The sequence below is a fragment of the Macrotis lagotis genome, chromosome 3 (genome assembly GCF_037893015.1).
Source record: "Macrotis lagotis isolate mMagLag1 chromosome 3, bilby.v1.9.chrom.fasta, whole genome shotgun sequence".
NCBI classification, from domain to species: Eukaryota; Metazoa; Chordata; class Mammalia; order Peramelemorphia; family Peramelidae; genus Macrotis; species Macrotis lagotis.
In genome coordinates this window covers 296,605,870-296,629,030 of record NC_133660.1, presented here as the reverse complement: position 1 = coordinate 296,629,030, position 23,161 = coordinate 296,605,870, and the positions used below count along the sequence as shown (strand labels likewise).

The 23,161-nt window shown below is 34.0% G+C and overlaps 1 protein-coding gene, 1 non-coding gene and 1 pseudogene across 2 annotated transcripts; all 3 read left to right on the top strand.

Moving 5' to 3' along the window:
* The first annotated feature begins 7,466 nt into the window (after window positions 1-7,466).
* LOC141519550 (olfactory receptor 8J1-like) lies at window positions 7,467-8,224 on the top strand (annotated as a pseudogene).
* Window positions 8,225-8,675: 451 nt separating this feature from the next.
* On the top strand, window positions 8,676-8,782 carry LOC141519715 (U6 spliceosomal RNA). The gene has a single exon (XR_012477374.1). It is a non-coding gene; the product is annotated as a U6 spliceosomal RNA (small nuclear RNA).
* A 12,694-nt stretch (window positions 8,783-21,476) lies between these two features.
* LOC141519549 (olfactory receptor 8J3-like) lies at window positions 21,477-22,433 on the top strand. Its single transcript, XM_074231765.1, has one exon. It carries the CDS (start codon window positions 21,477-21,479, stop codon window positions 22,431-22,433), a length of 957 nt encoding a protein of 318 aa, XP_074087866.1.
* Window positions 22,434-23,161: the final 728 nt, after the last annotated feature.

Here is a 23,161-nt window from a genome sequence, read left to right as displayed (position 1 = left end):
GGAGTACCTGGGTTCAAATCCGGTCTCAGACACTTAATAATTACCCAGCTGTGTGGCCTTGGGTAAGCCACTTAACCCTGTTTGCCTTTAAAAAAACCCTAAAAAAATAACATCAATGAGGAATGAAAAGTTATTACCTCTGACTGCTAAATATTGATAATCCCCTGCAGTACATGATCATCATAACAGAGAGAATATGTTGCTTCTTAGTTTCCAACCAAAATCTCAAGAGCTCTTTTGAAACACTGCTGATTATAATTAAGATTTTTTGGAAATTCAATGTAATTATTATTTTCTGTGTTAATAGTCTCCTGCCTCTTAACTATTTTATGCATTAATGCAAAGGCTGTCTAGATATAATTTTTCTTAGCCTTTCTGCTTTTAATTTAATTTTCTCCCTGTTGATTATTTTTGTTTCAGATGGACTCATGCTGATCATCATTCTCAGGATGAACTCTACTGAGGGCATATGCAAAGCCTTCTCTATCTGTAGCTCCCATCATACAGTGGTGGTCAGAAATTCAGTAAAGTAAATCTGCCTACATGTCTATATGGAAAGATAATACATGGAATTCCCAGGACTTATTTTTTCATTATTAGGGCAAGAAGGTATGAGTATGAATTGATTATGATGGTTAGATATCAAAAAAAATCAAGTGAGAAAAGAGGATGCATTGGAAATAAAGATAGCACAGGAATTTTTTTTTTGTTTTGTTTCTTCATTTCACATAAAAGAGAAGTGTAAGTAAAAACTTTAATAGAATAGTGGGAAATAGCAGTGGGTTGATAGTACAATAATTAAACCTCTCAGTCATTGGAATTGGTGTAAAGAGGGAAAAATCATACACTGACTCAGTAGGATATAGAGATTTATTTATTAAATAGAAAAAAGAGGAGGGAATGGGGATAAGACATTATAGTTATAAAAGAGAAGGCAGATTACTTGTGGCAATGGTAAGAAAAAACTTTTTTTAAGGAGGGATAGAATAAAGAGAAAAGAATAAACAGAATAAAATAGAATGAAAGGAAATGAAGTTAGTAATGATAAATGTGAATGGAATGAGATCACCCATAAAACAGAAGCACTAATGAGAATAGATTAGAAGCCAGAATAAGAGGCACACTTGAAATAGAAAGTCATTCACAAAGTTAAAGGACCGGCATAAAATCAATTGTACAACTAAAGTAAAAAAGAAAGGGAAGCAATCATAATTTCACATCAAAGAAAGGTAAAAATAGAACTAATATAAAGGATAATTTGGGGAACTACATTTTGCCAAAATATACCATTGACAACGAAGCAATTTTTTTTTAAATTATAGTAGATTGCTTTGATAAAACAATGCTTTCACAAATATACAGGGAACTGAATCAAATTTTTAAAATAAAAACTCTTCTCCAATTGCCAGTCATAGAATGTGAACAAGGATTTTTCAGAAGAAAAAGATCAAATTCCATCTAGTCATATGAAAAATGATCTAAATCACTATTGATCAGAGAAATATATATACATTGAAATAATTCTTAGGTATTCCTTGGTACATACTAGAAATGACAGTAATTACTAGAAATGAAAATAACTACACTAATACATTGTTGGTAGAAGTCTAACCTGGTCTAATAATTCTGAAATACAATCTGAAACTGCCCAAATTATCAAAAAGCTTAGTCTACACTTTGACCCAGTGATGCTACAAGGTTGTCGGTGTCCCCAAATAGATCAAAGAAAAAGAAAAGGACATAGAATGTCTGTGGTAGAAAAGAATTTGAATCTGATTCATCAAGCTACTTTATCAAATGGGAAATGACTGAACACAAAAAAGTATTACAGTGCCATAAATCAGTGAGAGTGGTTTAAGAAAAAAAATGTAAGAACTATATCAACTGATGCAAGGTGAAGTGAGAAGAACTGGGACATCATTTCAACATTACCAGTAGTGTTTTATTGATGATCAGCTATGAAAAATTTGGCAACTTTGATCATAAAAATGCTATTCACCTCCAAAGAGATGATTGATAAACAGTATAAACTGACTTATAATTTTTTGACTTCTTTTTTTTGGTGAGATGGTCAATATGAAAATGTTTTTGTGATTTTACATGCATAAACTGAAATAATTCTTTTGCATTCTGGAGTGATATGGGGAAGAAATTTGAAGGAGGGGAGAATTTAAAACAATACAAAGAAAAGAACATTAAAAAAGATAAGACAAAGAAGTACAAAATAATTAGGAAATATGTATGATATTTAAGAGTTATCTACCAAAAGAAAAACATGAATCCAATTTTAAATCTCTCTACAGAAATGATAGGTTGAATATTGAGATAAATATTAATAGTTCAAAAATAGTAAAAAAAAATATCACCAAAATTAAATAACTTAATTTTTTTCACGACTAAACTATCAAAGTCCAGTGCACCATCTAACTGCCCCAAATACCATTCATTCTGAAGAACATTTAGGATCTTGATCAAAGGGCTACAAAGCTGGACGTAGCCTTGGAACCAGCAACACTGAGTAAAAGTGAGTTTGTATGCCAAATATCAAAGAAAAAAGAAAATAATTTGCATGTACAAAAATATTTATAGCAAGTCTTTTTGTGGTGACAAAGAATTGGAAATCTAGGGGATACTCATCAATTGGGCAGTAGTTGAACAATTGTGGAATGTGAATCATGCAAAGTCAGACACAGGGAAAATGTGACCCCTTGTTTAAATCTTGTTTTAACTTTGGATAAATGTACACGATGGCAAGATAAATGTTCAAGATGGCAAATCTCTATCTTAGACTTGAGGCACCACAAAATCTATTTCCTAATGATTTGTTTACTAATTAGCATATTTTCACATTATGTGGGTATGTGCCACACTCCAATTGCTTCCTTCCCTGGTGTACTAATAAAATATTTTTATTTCTTTTGTTGTATTTGCCTCACTGACCATGATGAAATCAGAGCCAATTATTTCTTTTGACAATTTTATGACCTCAATGGAACCTTTCATGTGCATGTCTGAGACAGTGGGAGCCTACCATCTGATCCCTCAATTGACCCTCAGACGTTTGTTCAATTACTTGTGAAGGTGGAAATCCCTTGTCATGTCAATCCTAAAATAGTTAGAGGATTAAACTCCCCAAACTGATCTAGGATAAATAGAAATTGGTTCCAAGTCCAAAATTCATCTGTGCTTAAAAATGCTACAGAAATGCTATGTGAAGGGGAAAACATAGCAGCAAATACCTGGTCTTGACCCAATATTACATTACTAAGAGTCAGAACTATCAAATAACACTGGTATCATTATAGAATCAGGACAAAAGAAACCTCTTGCTAACTCCCCATTAGACTCTCCATTAAAATCTTAGAGATAAGGAAAAGCTACTGGTTCCTGAAATATCCAGACTCTAACTGTAAATCTCAGCATGGACTGGACCTAATATATAGATAATTATGGGAAAGAAATCTAGCAAGTGAACCCAAGACATTTGATTATTGGCAGCTGTGCATGCTAAAAATCAGACTTGAATATTTAGAGTAGATTATTGGTATTGTTGAGTATAACTTTCAAACCAAGACTGCCCTATTTACCATGTTCATTAGAAGTATGTGTGCAAACCAATGAACCACTGATATATATATATATATATATATATATATATATATATATATATATATATATGTATATATATATATATATATATGTACATATATATATATGTACATATATATATATGTACATATATATATATGTATATATATATATATATTTCAGTTTTCACAGAACCAATGACTATCAAGGACCACTTTTGTAGGAAATAATCAGAAGAGAGTTTATGTGCAGCCCTCCTGAATTTGGCTCACTTACATCCAGAAAATGGGCATGATCTCTAATTGTTTCATTTTGTGTCAATTAATCTATAGTAAAATCCATGGTTAATAAATTTTGTCCTGCCTGGAGTAGGAAATATTTAGAAAACTCAGAGGAATTGCATCATTCTTGTTTGAAAGGCAGAAGAAAAATGAACTTAGGAAAGCTAGATTAAAGAAGTCAAAATTTTGTCATCATGATGGAGCAATACAGGAGAACAGAAAAGGAACCAAGGATGGGAAAGAGAGTTTGGGGATGAAGGGAGTAGTATACTTTTATAATAAATAGAATCCTTTAAGTGGAAAAGCAGAAAATAGGAGAGGGACAAAGCCTTCAACAAAGAGGAGGAAGGAGATGCTTAGGAACTAGGCATATTTCTCAAGAATGCTGAAGGGGATATAGACATGGTAAGTGAGGATTTGAGGGAATATAGACATGGTAAAGGGAGAATTTGAGACTGCTTTTAATGAGAAATCTTTTGTTTGCTTGGTGGAGAGAGGGGAGACTTTTTCAGATTTTTAGTGCCCCCCTCTCCCCAAAGGACTTCACAGGATTACAAACTGAAAGTGAAATATATATGCTAGTACATGCCCTTGTCTCTGGTTTTAGGGCCATTACAAATAACAGTATCCAGGGTATTCTTTGAAAATTTAGTCTTAAAAATAATAGATTAAATATGTGTTAACTTCAGCGTTTGCCTTAATAAAAGACCTATCTTGAGTATTAGGTCTCAGGAAAGAGCAAAACAGGATGAACATTAGTTAATATTTCTCTAAGCTTGCTGATTACAGAGGCTTCCATGATCAGATGAATCTGGGAAATTGGGTCCTTACACTTCCAGTCTTAGAAGGAAGGATCTGAAGAACTGCTTCTCTATCAAAGGAGGGAGTAGCCTTTCCATAGGACTGGGTTGAATATGAGGTACACCTACTAGGAGGTCTGTCTGGAAAGACATGCCAGGGGGGATGGCTCCCCCTGAACCCAGGAACTTTGTGTCTTATCAGTTATGACCAATGTGAATCTTCTCCCCCACCACTGCCCAGGATGCTGGCACCTCCTCTTGAAACAATGGGATCTGTTATTAGGGCTAAACACCTTTAAATGGCAATACTATAAACAATGTGTCAGATATGCATCTCACTGGAGACTTGTGGCATGCTACTACCCTTGGATTCCAGCACTACCTTGTCCTACACCAAGGAACTAGCTAAGGAAAGCTGCTTCCTTATAAGACTTCAATGAAACATTCAGGTGAGTAAAGTGGGTGATGACCTCCACACCAGGTTGAGGGATTAATTTAGCATCTAATTTTGTACCTGAGCAAAGAAGAATTGTATCTAGACTTCTCATCCAGCTGTTTAGACCTTATTGGTTAATACTTCTGTCAACCGGATACAGTGATGGGAGGTGCTGTAGGATATCCTTTGGGCCCATTAACAGATCATACTGCCATCAAAGTTGCCAATCAGATTAGCTGAATAGATCAATCACCTATGTGACCCTGACTAATGAATATGCTTTTGAAAGCTGGAACATATTAACATGTTGTTAATTTACAAATATTAATTCAAAAATATATTCACAAATATTAATTCAATAAATAATGGTAAATTTCAAAGAAAGACATGGGAAGGGGCTTTTGATGAAGAAAGGTTAATTTGGAACAGTAGTGGAAATAATTATTAGGAGTGGAAATAGCTAGCATGGAAAATTGAGAAACTAACCTTTGGCCCATTGAGTCAATTTCCCATTACATATTAAATATAATCACTAACAACATTCCACAAGAAAAATATATTTGTACAAATAATAACTCTAATTCCTAAACTCTTTTCATATTTTTTTTACTCGAGAAAGAGGGTAATATGGAAAGAAATTGTTACTGAGTTCCCAATGTGTCCTTTTTTCCCTAGAGAAGGATCATATAATGAGATTTTTTTTCTGAACTATATGTAGCTAAAGATATGTTATATAAGTTTTTCTTGGTAGATATTCCAGGTCTAAGTTAAAACTCTAACAAGATTTATGGGACCTGGTCATATGAGCTCCGGGCACAGCTTTTCTCCTCAACAGGTAGGTTGTACTACCCCACTATGTTTCTCATTCGTTTTGTTTTGCTTTGCTTTGTGTTACCGTAGGAGACCAATCTTATGAAAATCAAAATAACCTTTAATGTGATTCTCAAGCTGTTCTGTTTCATAGACAGGCATTGCTTACTCTAAGATCTGGAATGCTATTTCGGTCTCTGTGGCGATTGGATTAAGTCCCAGAATGGAGCACAGTTCAAATCCCTTTTATAGAAAATAAAATATGTGCTTAAAATTGGAAGAACATAGTTGTTCATATATTATTATTTTCATCTTGAGGATTCTCCCCCAGCTCTGTACAGATTTCCTGCAATCCATCTTTTTTTCAATACTCTTTTTCAAACTCTTTGAGAACTGACAAGGATATTGAGAGGTTCACCAACTCAGGGTAGATTACACAGCTAATCAGTGACTGGAAAGGAGGGATTACAGAGGAATTCTCAGCCTTGTCCTATCTTGATAATCAGTCAACGCAGGTCAGGTCTTTCCTTACTCTGAATTCATTTCTATCAGGGTGTGTCTCAAATGATAAAGAATTGAAATAATAATATTATTAAGAAAAGTCAAGGCGCAATGCCTATTGCAAGATCCACATGGTCAAATGAGGGAGATAATATGAAAACCACTAAATACAAACAAGCTACAGACATGATAAATTGTAGATGGTAAATGGAGGCAGGGTACTGAAATTTAGAGAGATTAGGAAAGACTTCAGTGCAATGTCTCACAAATTTTACTGATATGCAGGCTTAGCACATGTCTATTAAATATGAAAGATATCAAAGAAAATAAAAACTTTCAATTCATGCAGCTATTCATTTTCTTAACTCAAGGATAAGAGACTTGAATCTGGAAGACATCTTACAATACTCTCTCATCTAACTTGCTCATAGGTGAGTGGAAAAGTTGTATTCAATATGCATTTTTAAATTTTATCTTTATTATCACTTTTTTCTCTATCCTTAAGTCTACATATTCAACAATACAAGAAATAAAACCTTTATTTATTTATTTGTTTTTTGTTTGTTGTTTGTTTTTGTTAATTGCAAGTGATAAACTCACCCTGCAAATTTAACAAACAGTTCTTTTGAACCTATAGCCATAATTCAGGAATCAGGTGAAATATGTATTTCCATATCTAAGGTTGGTTTCTCCAAACATACCTACACATACACATAGACACACACACACACACACACACACACACACACACACACACAAGCAAAAATAGTTTAATCTGAGGATATTATGGTTTACTTTACATGTAGATTCTAGAAAAATCATCCTTGTCATTCAATATTTTTTTCAATTTATTCCTATAGTAAATGAAACCAATCCAAAATAGTTGCAGGAAATCTCTCCCATGTGACCACATTCATTCTCATTGGAGTCTCAAAGCATCCAGATCTATGAGTTCCTCTCTTCTTCATCTTGGAAATTTATGGAATGACAATGGCTGGAAATGTGTGAATCATTACATTCACGAATCTAGATTATAAAATTCAAACTCTCATGTACTTTTTCCTCAGACATTTGGTTATCATCAATTTGGGTAATTCCAGAGTCATTGCTCCCCAGGTGCTGGTCAATTTTTTGGTAGAGAAGAAAACTATTTCCTACTATGGGTGTGCAGTTCAACTTGGAGTTTTTGCATTCTTCATTGTTGCAGAGAATTTCATGTTGGCTGTCATGTCCTATGACCATTATGTGGCTATTTGCTATCCTTTATTATACATTGTTGTGGCATCAAGGAAGATTTGTTTCCTACATGTTATCTTTACATACATTCATAGTTTCTCAATGTCAGTGACAGCTACCTCTTATGTTTCTCCATGTCCTATTGTTCTTCCAATGACATTAATCATTTCTATTGTGATAATGTTCTTTTGTTAGCTTTATCTTGCTCTGATACCCATATACCAGAGACAGTAATCTTTATCTGTGCAGCTATCATTCTCCTCTTTTCCCTAATACTTGTCCTGATCTCCTATTTCAACATCATCTTGGCCATCCTAAGAATAAGTTCAACAGATGGAAGAAAGGAAGCCTTCTCTACCTGTGCTTTCCATATGGTGGCTGTTCCTGTTTTCTATGGGACTCTCCTTTTCATGTATGTATAGCCTCCAGCAAACCATTCCTTAGATAGTGATAAAATGACTTTGGTGCTTTACACATTAGTGATCCCCATGTTGAATCCTATGATCTACAGCATGAGAAATAAGGATGTGAAAGAGACTCTGACATCTGAGATCTTGCTGGACTACTTTTAATTCTCCTAGAATACGCCACACAAATATGCATAATCATGATATACTTGTTTATATTTTTAGATAATTTTTGTAATTATAAAATACAATATTAAATTTCAGACTAATAATTTTGAGTTTTTGAAGAAAAAAATTTACATTAAATATATTGTAAGTAATTGATAAATCTAAAAGTTTATTTTATTTCATTTTAATTATCCTGGGTCTTTTTTTTTATTTAAGGCAGTGGGGTTAAGTGATTTGCCCAAGGTCACATAACTAGGCAATTATTAAATGTCTGGGGCTGGATTTGAATTCAGGTTCTCCTGACTCCAGGATCATTGCTCTATCCACTGCGCCACCTAGCTGTCCCCCACTTTGCCACCTAACTGCGTCTTATAACTATACATTTTGGTGTGATTATTCATATGTATTGGTGTTTGGTAACATTTTGATAACAAAGAAAATAATTGCTGTGCTCACTTCGGCAGCACATATGCTAAAACTGGACCGATACAGAGAAGATTAGCAAAGCCCCTGTGCAAGGATGACACGAAAATAATTGCTATAATAGACTGTGACAAGACCATCTAGTTATTTGATTTGCATGATTTGGTACATTCCAAGTTTATGCTTTTACAATGACTGTGCCCTATAACTAAAATAATCTCTTTTCTCACTCTACACACCAAATTTCTTATGGCCTTTATTTAAAACTTTTACCTAAATCTTTTATTGCTTCTCTACAGTTGCCAGTGATTTCCCTGATAAAATTACACTGTATTTCTTTGGTATTCAATCTGTATATATACTTTTTTATTAATAAGTCTAGTTTTATTAATAAGTCTAGTTACTTTCCCAGATATAATGCAAAGTTTTCAAAATTCATTTTGTATGGTTTTTGAGTTCCACATTTCCCCCCCTCTCTCCATTCCTTCCCTTCCCTTTCTTGATAGTGAGAAATGTAATATAGGTTTTGTACATATTACTATATTAAACATATTTTAATATTAATCATGATGTGGTTGTGGATGGTATTTTCCAACACAAGCCCTTTAAAATTGTCTTTGATCCTTGTTCTGCTCAGAAGCACAAATTCATCATAGTTGATTATCATACAATATAATTATTAATGTGTACAATACTCCTCTGATTCTGCTCATTTCAGTAAGCTTCAGTTCATGCAAATCTTTCCAAGCTTTTTTGAATTCTGACCTCTAATGATTTCTTACAGAATAATAGTAGTCCATTGAATCCATACACTACAATTTGTTTGGTCATTCTCCAATTGATGGTCTTCATCTCAATTTCAATTCCTTGCCACTACAAAATGATCTGTTATGAAATATTTTTGTTTCTGTGGATTTTTTGCTTTATAATCTCTTTGAAATATCAACCTAGTAGTGCACAACTGAATTAAATGGTATGCACAGCTTTATTGTCATTTGTTATAGTTCCAGTCTGCTCACCAGAAAAGTTGTATCAGTTCACAACCCCACCAACAGTGCATTACTTTCTCAGTTTTTCCACATAATCAACAATAATCATTTTACTTTTTTGTCATATTGGCTAATAGGATAGGTGTGAGGTGGTACTTCAGAGTGGTTTTAATTTACATTTCTCTAATGAAAATGAGTTAGGATATTTTTTTCATATGACTATAGATAACTTTAATTTCTTTCTCTGAAAATTGTCTATTCATATCCTTTGACAATTTATCAACTGGGAATAACTTGTATTATAAATTTGACTCAGTTTTCTAAATATTTCAGAAATGAATCTTTTATCAGAAACACTAGCTGTAAAAGTAATTTTATACCTTATTAAATTCCTTTCAATCTTAATTGCATTGGCTTTATTTGTGCTAAAACTTTTACTATAATTCAGATGATCCATTTTATATTTTATAAAGTTCACTAACTTTTATTTGGTCCAAAGCTCCTTCCCTTTCCATAGATCTGACAGATAAATTATTCCTTGTCCTTTTAACTGACTTATGGTATTACCTTTCTCTAAATCCTACACTCAGTTCAACTTTATCTTGGTATAGGCTGCAAGCTATTGGTCTATTCCTAATTTCTGTCATATTTTTTCCAGTTTATTCAGCAGTTTTTGTTAAAAAGAAAGAGTTCATATTCCAGAAGATATTTTGGGGGGGTTTATCAAACAGTAGATTATTACTTGTGACCTGTCAAGGGTTACACAGCTCATAACTTATAAGGTCCATGGGAAAGGTCTGTTCCACTGGGACTGGGGTTGGAAAAAGCCACAGCATAGCTGCAGCCTCAGCATTAGATCAGCACAGTTGGGCTGGGCACCTGGGTCCCTGGGCAGAGGGGGTGGTCTCCAGACCTCTTGGCCCAGGGATCACCCAGGACAGCTTGAATGGGGTGGTGAGAGAACCCTGCCACACAAGATTGGGTGCAAAGCACAGCTCTGGCCTCAGAGCAGCCCTGTGGTGAGAACCTGCAGCTGGAGTCTGCAGAGCCACCCAGCATGTCCAGAACTCTCAGCCCATAGACAGTAAGGGGGGTCGGAGGAGACTGAAGAGCTCTCTCTACTCTCCCTGGGGCAGGACTCCGCTGTTTGCCCACACTTAGATCTAGGTTATTGTCTGAGTCCCCACAACACCACTATAGCTGAGCAGGGCCCTTCCTCACAGCTCCAGGGCAGAGGGGAGGTCCTGAACACAGGCAAAAGAGCAGTCAGAACCTTTGATAAGACCTTGAAGGAATTAAAATTCCTGTGGGTTGTCCCCCCAAAACCTCAAAGCCTTGGAAGTGTGGTAAATCAGTCATAGGCTGAAGAAATGAGCAAACAACAGAAAAAGAAGGAATTAATTTAGTCCCATGGCAGATTCAGAAGATGACAAAATCAAAACTTCTGTATCCAAAATCTCCAAGAGAAATAGAAAATGGGCTCAGGCTAGGGATGAGCTCATAAAAGACTTTGAAAAGCAATTAAGGGAGGTTGAGGAAAAATTGGGAGGAGAATGAGAGTGATACAGATAAATCATGAAAACCAATCAGCAACTTGGTGAAAGAAATACAAAAAAATACTTAAGAAAATAAGATATTAAAAACCAGTTTAGGCCAAATGGAAAGAGCAATACAGAGGGCAAATGAAGAGAATGATGCCTTCAAAAGCAGAATTGGTCAGCTGGAAAAGGAGATATAAAAAGCTCTCTGAAGAAAATAACTCCTTCAAATGCAGAATAGTTTTAACCTTATCATTAATTATTCCTCCTGACAACTGGATCCAGTGATGGGAGATATTTTGACCTTCCAGGTCAGTTTGAACTTTATAATATAATATAATATAATATAATATAATATAATATAATATAATATAATATAATATAATATAATAATATAATAATATAATATAATATAATATAATATAATATAATATAATATAATATAATATAATACAATATAATATAATGCAATATAATATAATACAATATAGTATGATATAATTAATATAATACAATTCAATATAATATATAATTTTATATAATATAATTTAATAACAATTCCATGTTCTTGGTCACTTATTTTTGTGTAACTCATGATGCCACTTATATTTGGTTTCAAACTAAACCTCAAACCTTTCCCATCTGCCAGTGGCTACCTGCAAAGCAGACTTTTTAATCTTATCTTAATCTTTCCATTCAACTCTGTTATATCATAAATAAATAAATATATCATTCTCCTTCTGAACATCTGAAAAATGATGAGGTGATTCATGACTTTCCTCTAATTGATGTCATGGAGAACAGGAGTCTGATCTCCCAGATTTCCCCTAGGAGGCCTCCATTTCACATTGTTCTGAGATGGCTCCCCCTTTTATGAAAATGGGGCATGAGTGACTATAGGAGCAGTTGTGTCCTTTAAGTTATTGAGTAGGTGATTCTTCTGTCTAATTCAATGCATAGGGATGAGGATACTGAACAGAGGTGTGAGGGGCTCAAAATAAACATTTACAACAAATCCAAATATGCTTTTGCAGTCTGGCGTACCACTGGTGATTTATTGAAGAAGCACAGTTTCATCATCGCAAATGGTATGGCAAGAAACTGTGCCTTACTTCCTTGATCACTTACTCCAAATTATCTAGTTTCCCAAAGTCAGTTCCATGATATGGAGCCTGGACCATGCCAAAGGGCAGTCAGTTTTTCAATATGGTAACTGGTTTGCTTTTGAGACAGTCAAGTGGGTTTCACATTGGAATCTTTGAGAGTGAGCAACGACATTAAAAATGCTAGCCCATCAATATTATTTCTTAGTGATAGGTACTAAAATTGTTACATGGTTGATCAGACACAAAGCATTTATCCAAGAAGGACTGTGGTCATTTCAGAGACATCTGATGGATCTTACTGCATCTAAATGAATAGTACATCTCCTCTACCACTAACTCCAGACCCAGGGACAAATATGAGCTTCAGTTATCATGCTTTGACATTAGATTTTATGCAGAGATCTATTGTAGCTCCTTTTTTTTTTTTTATCAATAATCCAGCTCTTTGAGGAAGGAAACTGTGATGAAAGGGGAGGGATACAGAGGACATTCCAACTATTTGAACAACTGTAGATAGATTTTATTGATTTGTCAACATCAATGGGATATAGTTATATTTCTATAGGTAAAGACTAATTGAACTATTGCAGATAAATATTTTCAGTTGGACATTCCAAAACAAAGTAACAGGGTATCTGATGAATGACATTATTTGAGGATTTTGGCCTACCATGAACTACTGACTGTGATCAAGGGTCACATTTTACTGCATAAATAACTCACCAACTCTTCAAGTATTTCGGGATGAACAGTACACTCCTTATCACCTACAATCAAGACAGGGTGTTGAACTATGTTCACTTTTTTTTAGGTTTTTGCAAGGCAAATGGGGTTAAGTGCCTTGTCCAAGGCCACGCAGCTAGGTAAGTATTAAGTGTCTGAGGCCAAGTTTGAGCTCAGGTACTCCTGACTCCAGGGCCAGTGCTCTATCCACTACACCACCTAGCCACCATGTTCACTTTTAAAAAAAATTCTCTTTTGTTTTTCTTGCATATCTCATGGTTTTCTTTCTTTTCCCTTAGTACTAATTTTTCATATACAAAATGACTAATAGGTGAACAGGTTAAACACAAATATAGATGTACAATGTTCATTAGACTGTTTGCCACTGAGGGGAGGGGACTGGGAAGGGAGGATGAAAGAATGAAAGTGGATAAATGTTTAAAAAAACTTTCATATTAAATAATTGGAAAATAAAATAAAATATTAAAAAGGATGTAGTTTAATGGCTAGATAGGGAAGTTAAAATTCTGTGCCCCAAAAGCACAGATAAAACACCTACCTACTTCCCATAGTATTGTTTCAATATGAAATTTAAAACAGGCATGATAGTGGAGTATCAACTTTTGAAATTCTGTTTGGTAGGCTATTCCAGGGTTATATACTAAGAACACAAGGCTAGCTAGAGGGAACAAAAGCCTGATATGATGTGTAACCTCTTTTTAATTCTCTTTCACAAGTCTGGAAAGAGGGAAAACTGATACAAAAATTTACCTTTGGTGATATATAAATTTGTAACTATAACTTAAAGAAGACTTGTTGTCTCTGGCCCTCTTGGAAAGGACATTTCCAAGTTCAATTGACAAGTCATATAACCATCAAGTTTAGTACCATATCAAGTCTATATGATTATGGCCTATGAAAAAATGAAGGAAAATAATGAACAGATTCTTAAGGTACAAATATTAATTTACTAAAAGATGGTAAATTTCAAAGAAAAAACTGGGAAGGGGCATTTCAGGAAAGAAGATAAGTGACAGCAGCAGTGGGAATAAATGAGGAATAATTAGGATAAGAACAGTAAAAATAGAAATTAAAGAAGCTAACATTGACTGCCATTGGGGAGAAATTTTCAAATATTTTTCAAATATTTCAAATAATTTTCAAAAATTTTAAATAAAATAACTCTAATATTCCACAAGCAAATGATATTTGTACAAATAATAACTCCAATTCCCAAACTCTCTTCATTGCTTTCTTTGTGGAGCAGGGTTATGTGGAAACTTCTTTACTAATGAGTCCCTAATGTGCCCTTGGTCCCCTAGAGAAGGAACAATATAAGGGAGATTTTTTTTTTCTGAATTATATGAAGCTGGAGACAAGTCAGAGTGGAAGTCACCAAATGTTTCTGAAACAAGCAAAATCTTTCGCAAGATTTATGGGATTTGGATCTATGAACTCAGGGAACAGCTCTTTCTTCTCAACAGGTAGTTTGTACGACCCATTGTACTTGTTTCTCATTTGTTTTAGTTTATTTTGTTTAGCTTTGTTTTGTTTTAAAAGAAGAGGCCGATATTATTAAAATCAAAGTAGCTTTCAATGTGGTTCTCCAGCTGCTATTGTTTAATTAACAGGTATTACCTGCTGGAAGATTTGGAATGTTTTTCTCTCTGTATTTTGTTTGGATGAGTCCAAGGATGGAGCACAATTCAAATTCCCTTTTAAGAATACATTAATAGTTCAAAATAGAAAAAAATAACTTGAATGTTTTTTACTTTTTTCGACGTGAGTTTTGTTCCCCAGGTTTGTACAGATATCCTTTCAAAAATGGTACTCTTTCAAATTCTTCAAGAGTTATCTGGGATATTGAGACGTTAGCCAATTCAGGATAGATCATACAGCTAATTAGAAATCAGAAAGGAAGGATAAGAGAGGAATTCTCAGCCTTGTCTTTAGCCTTGATAATCAGTCGAAGTAGGATTTCCTTACTCTGGTTCCATTTCTAGCGTTGTGAGTTTCAAATGACATCAGACAGGAAAGGAAATTATTGATTAGGAACTCTTGGCTAATTTAATTAGGAACCTGGATTCATTTCAGAATACTGTACCTTAAGATCAGCTTGATGACACAGTTAATAAAATGCCCACACTCATCTCCTTTAGTCACAATGGTATTGCTTTCTTAGAGTAAAATTAGAATGATACATATTTCCATATTCCTGAGGAGTAGGGCATGATATAGGGTGGGGCAGGTAAAATCTGATCTAAATGGGACAGAATTATATGCTTCAACCTTAAGCAGAAAAATGAAAGCTAAACATAGTTAAATGCAGCACAGTTGATACTGAGGATTGAGTGTGTATTTGAAAACAATGAACAATCCAGATAAAGCACTGAAGCATTCATAGGAGAAAACAGTCATTCGGTTTGTTCCAAAGCAGTTGATTACAAATTAATTATCTGGAGTAGAAGAAATAGTTGAAGCCTTCCTTCACAAGTTGAATATTCCTCCAGGAATACTACTATAAGAATGTTTGAAGATATTTTGTAGATATTAGAGGTTCTGGAAAATGGAGGAGGTTGTTTCCAATGTTCTGATGAAAAAGGCTCAAATTTTCGGGGATGCTTGGGTGAGCCAAGTATAGTTGGACAAAGACTTTCACTGTCCCACAGTTTATAACACATAATAATTTAAGGGAATTTGTGACAATCATTCTCTCATTCCCGACCTAATACTTAATTTGTAGAGTAAGTGATCCCATGCTATAATATGATTACAGCTTATCTCAGACTAAGTCAATATTACCTGCTAAGAGAAAAGGAAAAAAAAAAAAAAAGACAGTGTAAAAAGACAAGGAAAAAAAGGAGATTCATAGCTCCTTTTTAAAGATATGTGTTCCTGGGGGGCTGACAAACACTCTTCCAAACATGGAGTACAGTACAATCTGATAAAAGGACTAGTCTGTTTTAAAAAAAATAGTGAAGTTGAGGAGTAATATTAGAAGTAATGAGAAGTGATGATTCCCTACTGCATTCTAGGAAAAGTGGAATCAGAGAGGAATTCTCAGCTTGGTTTGATAAAAACATTTTCTTGGGTCAGCTAGGTGGCTTAGTGGATAGAGCACTGGCCCTGGAGTCAGGAGTACCTGAGTTCAAATCTGACCTCAGAAACTTAATAATTACCTAGCGGTGTGGCCTTGGGCAAGTCACTTAACCCCATTGCCTTGCAAAAAAAAAAAAAAACCAAACCTAAAAAACCCCCTAAAAAAACCCCAACCTTTTTCTTGGGTCTGAATATCTTCTTGTATATCAGTTCATATATCAATGTCATATGTATTCCTTCTATGGGTTACTCACTATAATCAGTCACTGTCATGAAGAATTTTTTTTGGATAATCAATAGTCTTCTAAGCTGTCATTAATGAGAAAAATGCCAACATTTGAAATAGTTTTGAAAAGAAATGGGTCAGTCATTTGGTAGAGGTGCACAAGACAGAAAAGAAGTATATAACTCTCTCTCAGATTCTGAAAGATTAATATCATACAGATTTAGCTAAGGGTATTTCAGATAAATCACATTATGCTTTTGGGCAGTTTTACTGAGAGGCAATCTTGAAAACTTAGATTGAGATGGTATGAATAAATGTTAACATACTATAAAATTTGTATAAATTCAAACCATCATAAGAAAATATAAAAGACAAAACTGAGTAGACTGAAAACATAACCGGGTAGTGAGTTTCCAACATCACAATATTTCCTTGCAGCCATGTCCAGCAATCCTTAGAAAGAGACTAGGATTAAATAACACATTGGATGAAGATTGCAAAAAGTTGAATTTAACTCAAATATGATTCATATAATAATTTAAAAGTTTCTCAAACAATATAATCAGATATTAGACTCTATGGATTACTTCATTTACTTTAGTGATCTTGGTCATACTTTTAGGCAACTTAAGTCAATGGATTTTGAAATGTATAATACATAAAACTATCTCACAATTTTGACTCATTGAATATGTTACTTTGCATTTATTACGCAATAAGATGGTGGATTTAGCCACTATGTAAACTGTGTCTGGATTATTCCTAGAAAAAATATGACACTGATCTTCAAATATGAGAGTCTATTAAAAATAAATCTTACATAATAAAAGGAATTTGTTTATGGAAATGATCACATTCTCATGGCACACTTTGTTAGAGCTAGTGCTCCCTTTTATGCTATGCATAGAGCTGAAAACAGTAGAGTGCAAGGAAATGTTTAGTAGCTGGTTTTTTCAAAGATTGCCTGAGGCTTCAAGCAAAACTTAAATAAATGAAAATCATGCCTTTACATCTTTTAGAATCCATAAATTCAATATTCTGTAGTCTTTTCCCAAGGCCAACTGAGATATTTTATTTTCTATTCTATCAGACATTCTTGTACATAAGCTAGCCATTTTAAGCCTCTACTTTGAAGAAATCAGTGGTGGCAGACTCTCAACTTCCACAAATAAGTCCCTCCAGCTTTGAAGGTTGACTCTTTTGTATAATTTTACCTTACTTTGATCTAAATTTACTTTTCTTCTGCTTCTATGTATTGTTATTTCTACCTTGATGAATCAAAGAGAAACATAAAAATCTTTTTTGACACTTCTTTAAATTTTTAAAGACAGATGGAGACTTTATCCCAAACAGATCAAGTCTTCCCTTTTCTAGCTTAATCATTTCTAATTCCTTTTTTCTAATAATTTTGTGGTCAAGTTTCAAGCGTTTTCCAAAAGAACCCCACCGAGTTGCCAATCTGTCAAAATGTTTCTGAATGTACTGTACCCAGAAATGAAAGAAGTATGAGGTTTGATCAGGGCAGAGGTGACTGGGACTGTTCTTATAATTCTTTCTTAATATTCTTTCTATTAATTAAATCTGATATTTTATTTCCTTTTGAGGTATTCACATAATTACTATGAACTTATTACAAGCATAAATTTATTAAAGTCTCCACATGTTCCTCTCCCCTAAGGTAATGCTTCTCATTACAAATAGTGATATTAGAACTTAAAATTGATTCATTTCCTCAGAAAGAGATAGATTTGATAGTCAATTGGTCAGTAAATAAGCATTAAGGGGATGTGAATATCAAGATCCTTGCTAATTGCTGGGGATATAAAAAAAAAAGACAAAAGACAAAGTCTGCTCTCAAGAACCACCCAGTCAAATGAAGGAAACAAGGTGAAAACTACTATATACAAACAAGGTATTAGATAGGGTAAAATGAAGATGATCAAAGGAGGGAAGGTGATGGAATTAAGGTTATTTGGGAAAGACTACCCATAATATTAGTACAATTTGTTAAATATAGTGTTTGCTGACAATTTTACACATGCATAGCACTATTCTACCTTGAGTGAACAATAGCAAGATAAATATAAGTTTTAATCTATGTAGTTATTCATTTTCTTATCATGGACTTGAATCTGGAAGACGTCTCACAACATTTTTAAATTTAATTTCATTTATTTTCCTGGGTACATGTAAAATAGTTTGTGACATTCATTTTTTAAATTTTGACTTCTGAACTCTCTTACTTCTCCCAACTCCACTTCACCTCACTGAAAATGGCAAGTAGTTTGATATAGGTTAAAATACATAGTCGGGGCGGCTAGGTGGCACAGAGCATAAAGCACTGGCCCTGGAGTCAGGGAGTACCTGGGTTCAAATCCGTCTCAGACACTTGATAATTACCTAGCTGTGTGGCCTTGGGCAAGCCACTTAACCCCATTTGCCTTGCAAAAACCTAAAAAAAAATACATAGTCATGAAAAGCATTTCAATATTGGCAATGTTGTAAAAGAAAGCATGAACCATTCCTCTACACTAAAACCTTAAGAAAAATAAAGGAAAAATGTATTTTCAATATGCCATGAGTTCTTTTTCTGTCATGGATAGCATTCTTTATCATAAGTTCTTCAGAGTTATCTTGGGTCACAGAACTTCTGAGAAAACCTAAGTCATTCAAAGCTGAGAAAAACTAAGTCACTCAAAATTGATCATTCTACAATATTGCTATTACTTTGTATACAGTACATTTAACATAGTATCTGTTTAAGTAAGAATAATATTCCATCATAATCACATATTACAATTTTTTCAACCATTCCCCAATCCCCACAATATCTAATTCCTTTCCATTAGAAAACAGATGTGATAAATATCCTTATGCATACAGATCCTTTTCTTTTTGGGTTTTCATCTCTTCTGGAATGTAGACACAGTAGTGACATTGATAGATCAAGGAATATACATTCATTTGTAGCCCTGAGGATAAAATTCCACATAGGTCTATAGAATAATTTTACAACATTTTATAATTTTACAATTCCTCCAACTGTGCATTAATGTCTCATTTTCACTAGATCCCTTCCAATATTAGTTATTATCCCTATTCTGTACCATTAGCTCATTCAATAAGTATAAGATAGTACTTCAGAATTGTGTTAATTTGCATTTTTCCAATCAATATTCAATTAGATTTTTTTTAGATTTCTTTGCAAGGCAAATGGGGTTAAGTGGATTGCCCAAGGCCACACAGCTAGGTAATTATTAAGTGTCTGAGGCTGGATTTGAACTCAGGTACTCCTGACTCCAGGGCCAGTGCTCTATCCATTGTGCCACCTAGTTGCCCCTAGGTATTTTTTTTAATATGGGTATAGGTAGCATTGATAGCCTCAGAAAAAAAACTTAATTTTTTTGGATCATTTATAGAGGAATGGCTATTTTTTAAATTTATTGATTTATTTTTGAATTTTTATGATTTTCTCCAAATCTCATTTCCCTCTCCCCATCCCCTACAGAAGGCAATCTGTTAGTCTTTACATTGTTTCCATGCTATACATTGATCTAAACTGAATGTGTTGAGAGAGAATTCATATCCTTAAAAAATAGAATTTAAGCGACAGCAAGATTACATAACAAGATAACTTTTTTTAAAAAATTAAAAGTAAGAGACTTTGGTCTTTGTTCAAACTTCACAATTCTTTGGAAACAGACAGTGTTCTCCATTGCAGATACCCCCAAGCTGAACCTGATTGTTTCACTGATGAAATCAGCACGTCCATTAAGGTCGATCATCACCCCCATATTGCAGTTATAGTGTACAATGTTCTTCTGGTTCTGCTCATTTCGCTCAGCATCAGTTCATGCATATCCTTCCAGGCTTCTCTGAATTCCCATCCCTCCTGGTTTCTAATAGGACAATACTGTTCCATGTACAGATATCACAATTTGTTCAACAGAATGGCTATGTTTTAAAATAAATTTCATTCAGTTATCTATATTTGAGAAATGTAGACTAGATCAGAGAAATATGTTTCAAAAATTTTTCCCAGAGTTACTATTATTAATTGTATTTCCCTCCATCATATTCATCCTCCCATTTATTCTGCTCTGCCTTTTCTTTCACCCTGTCCTTCTTCAAAATTGTTTTGCTTCTGACTATTCTCCTCTCACACTCAGTCCTCCCTTCTATTTACCCTCCTTTCTCTCATTCCCTTACTTTTCTTTCCAGTATGGTAAGATAGATTTATATATTCAAAAAGGCTTATGCAAATAAGGCACATTCATTCCCCTTTACCACCCTTCCCCCTTAACTCAAATGCAAAAGCTTTTTCTTTCCCTTTTGAAATAATTTACCCCTTCTACCATCTCCTTTTCATTTCTTCTAGTACACTCCTCTCTCACCCTTAAGTCCATCTTTTTAATATATTATCCCTTCATATTCAACTCCCTTGTCTATATATTATCCTTCTAACTGCCCTCCTAAATGAAAAATGTTCAGATGAATTATAAATATCATCTTCCTATGCAGGAATATAAACAATTCAACATTATAAATTCTTTATGATTTCCTTTTTCTGTTTTTCCTTATATGCTTCACTTGAATCTCATAAATGAAAATCAATTTTTTCTGTTGAAATTCAGCTTTTGTTTCATCATCATGGAAGATTGAAAGCTCCCTTTCTCATTGAATGTTCATATATCCCTTAAAAAAGTATGCTCAATTTTGCTAAGTATTTTATTCTTGACTGTAATCCCCTTGATATCTCATAGTATTATTGCATCTAGCTACCTACCTGTGAGTGAAGAGGCTATTCACAATATGAACTTTTAAGCTTAATCTTCATTATTAATTTTTCCTCCATCATTATGTCTACATATCCAACATTCTAAGAAGTCAAGTCTTGATTTATGTATTTTGCAAATATCAAAGGGTAAAATCTCACACTGAGGATTCAAAAATGAGTTCTTTTGAATCTATTTCAATAATTAATGAATAATATAAAATATCTAATGCAGGTTTCTCCAAAGAAGTTTTTAAAGCAACTTAATTCTAGGATATAAATGTTAAATTGAGATGTGTTATAGAAAAATTCTATTTGACCTTCTAATCTCTTTTCCCATTTATTCACATAGCACATGAAACTGATCCAAAATGGTTCCAGGAAATCTCTCCCATGTGGCCACATTTATTCTCATTGGAGTCTCAAAAAATTCAGATCATCAAGTTCCTCTCTTCTTCATCTTCCTAGCAATCTATGGAGTGACAGTAACTGGAAATGTGGGAATCATCACACTCACTTGTCTAGATTCTAAACTTCAAACTCCCATGTACTTTTTCCTCAGACACTTGGCCATCATCAATCTGGGCAATTCTACTGTCATTGCTCCCCAGATGCTGGTCAATTTTTTGTTAGAGAACAAAACCATTTCCTACTATGGGTGTGCAACCCAGCTTGGAAGCTTCTTAGTCTTCATTATTGCTGAGACTTTCATGTTGGCGATCATGGCCTATGACCGTTATGTGGCTATTTGTAATCCTCTATTATACATGGTTGTGGTATCAAGGAAGATTTGTAGGCTATTCATTGTCCTTACTTATACTTACAGCTTCTCAACATCAATAGTAGTAACTTCTTGTGTTTTCTCATTGTCTTACTGTTCTTCCAATGTCATTAATCATTTTTACTGTGATACCGTCCCTTTGTTCGCTTTATCTTGCTCTGATATATATATTCCAGAAACAATAATCTTTATCTCTGCAGCTACCAATCTCTTCTTTTCCATGACAATTGTCCTATTGTCCTACTTTCACATCATCTTGGCCATCCTGAGGATACGTTCAGCAGAAGGGAGAAAGAAAGCCTTTTCCACCTGTGCTTCCCATATGGTGGCTGTCACTATTTTCTATGGAACACTTCTTTTCATGTACCTACAGCCTGGATCAAACCATTCCTTAGATACTGATAAAATGACTTCAGTGTTTTACACACTAGTAATACCTATGCTGAATCCTATGATCTATAGTCTGAGAAACAAGGATGTAAAGCATGCTCTGAAACGAGTCTTCACCAACCCTTGTCAAACTTTAAAAAAACATGTAATTTCATAACTATTTGAGTAAACCAAGAGATTAATAATCTGAGGCAGGAGTCAAAATGTAATGAGAACAGATAATAAGACAGCCAGGTAGTGATAAATTAATTGAATAATATTAAAAGAAACTATAAATTGTAGTCTCAGAACAGTAAAGAAAGGATAGATCTTTATAACCCATGAGTAAGAATAATCAATAATCTAGAAGAAAGGCAGTATGAAATTAAGCTAGGAGGGGAAAAGTGATTTTTTTTTGTGAGGAAAATCAGAATATAGTCTAGACTTAATCAGTCAGAGTAAATGTCAAAACCAGTGCATTGGGTACAAATTAGTTCATCTTAACCTGTTCAGAATTCTTTTGCATCCTACTCACTGTGGGTGATTATAGGATTGTACAACACTGAAAATTGAGAAAATGAGGCTGTACATGTGCTATGTAAGAGGACTTGAATTTCAGAAATCTGCTTAAGATCATGTGATTTTTTTATTTTGATTTTTTGAATGAGCTGGTGATATTCTTTTTTCATTTAAATATTGAGTGGTATTACCTGAAATTTAAATGCCACTTTGCTACATTTTGGTTAGTCAATAAAAATTTAGTAGGCACTTTCTTAGAGCTAAAACCTGAGCTAAAATTTATGGATAAAGAAAAAGCAAAAGATCATCACAATTCTCAATAATTTCAGAATTTAATCAATGGGAAAAATATCTTGTCAACAGAAATTTACACAAGATATATTAATC

Coding starts and splice junctions, on each gene's coding strand:
- LOC141519549 (XM_074231765.1), top strand. CDS start 21,477: ATGGTTCCAGGAAATCTCTCCCATGTGGCCACATTTATTCTCATTGGA.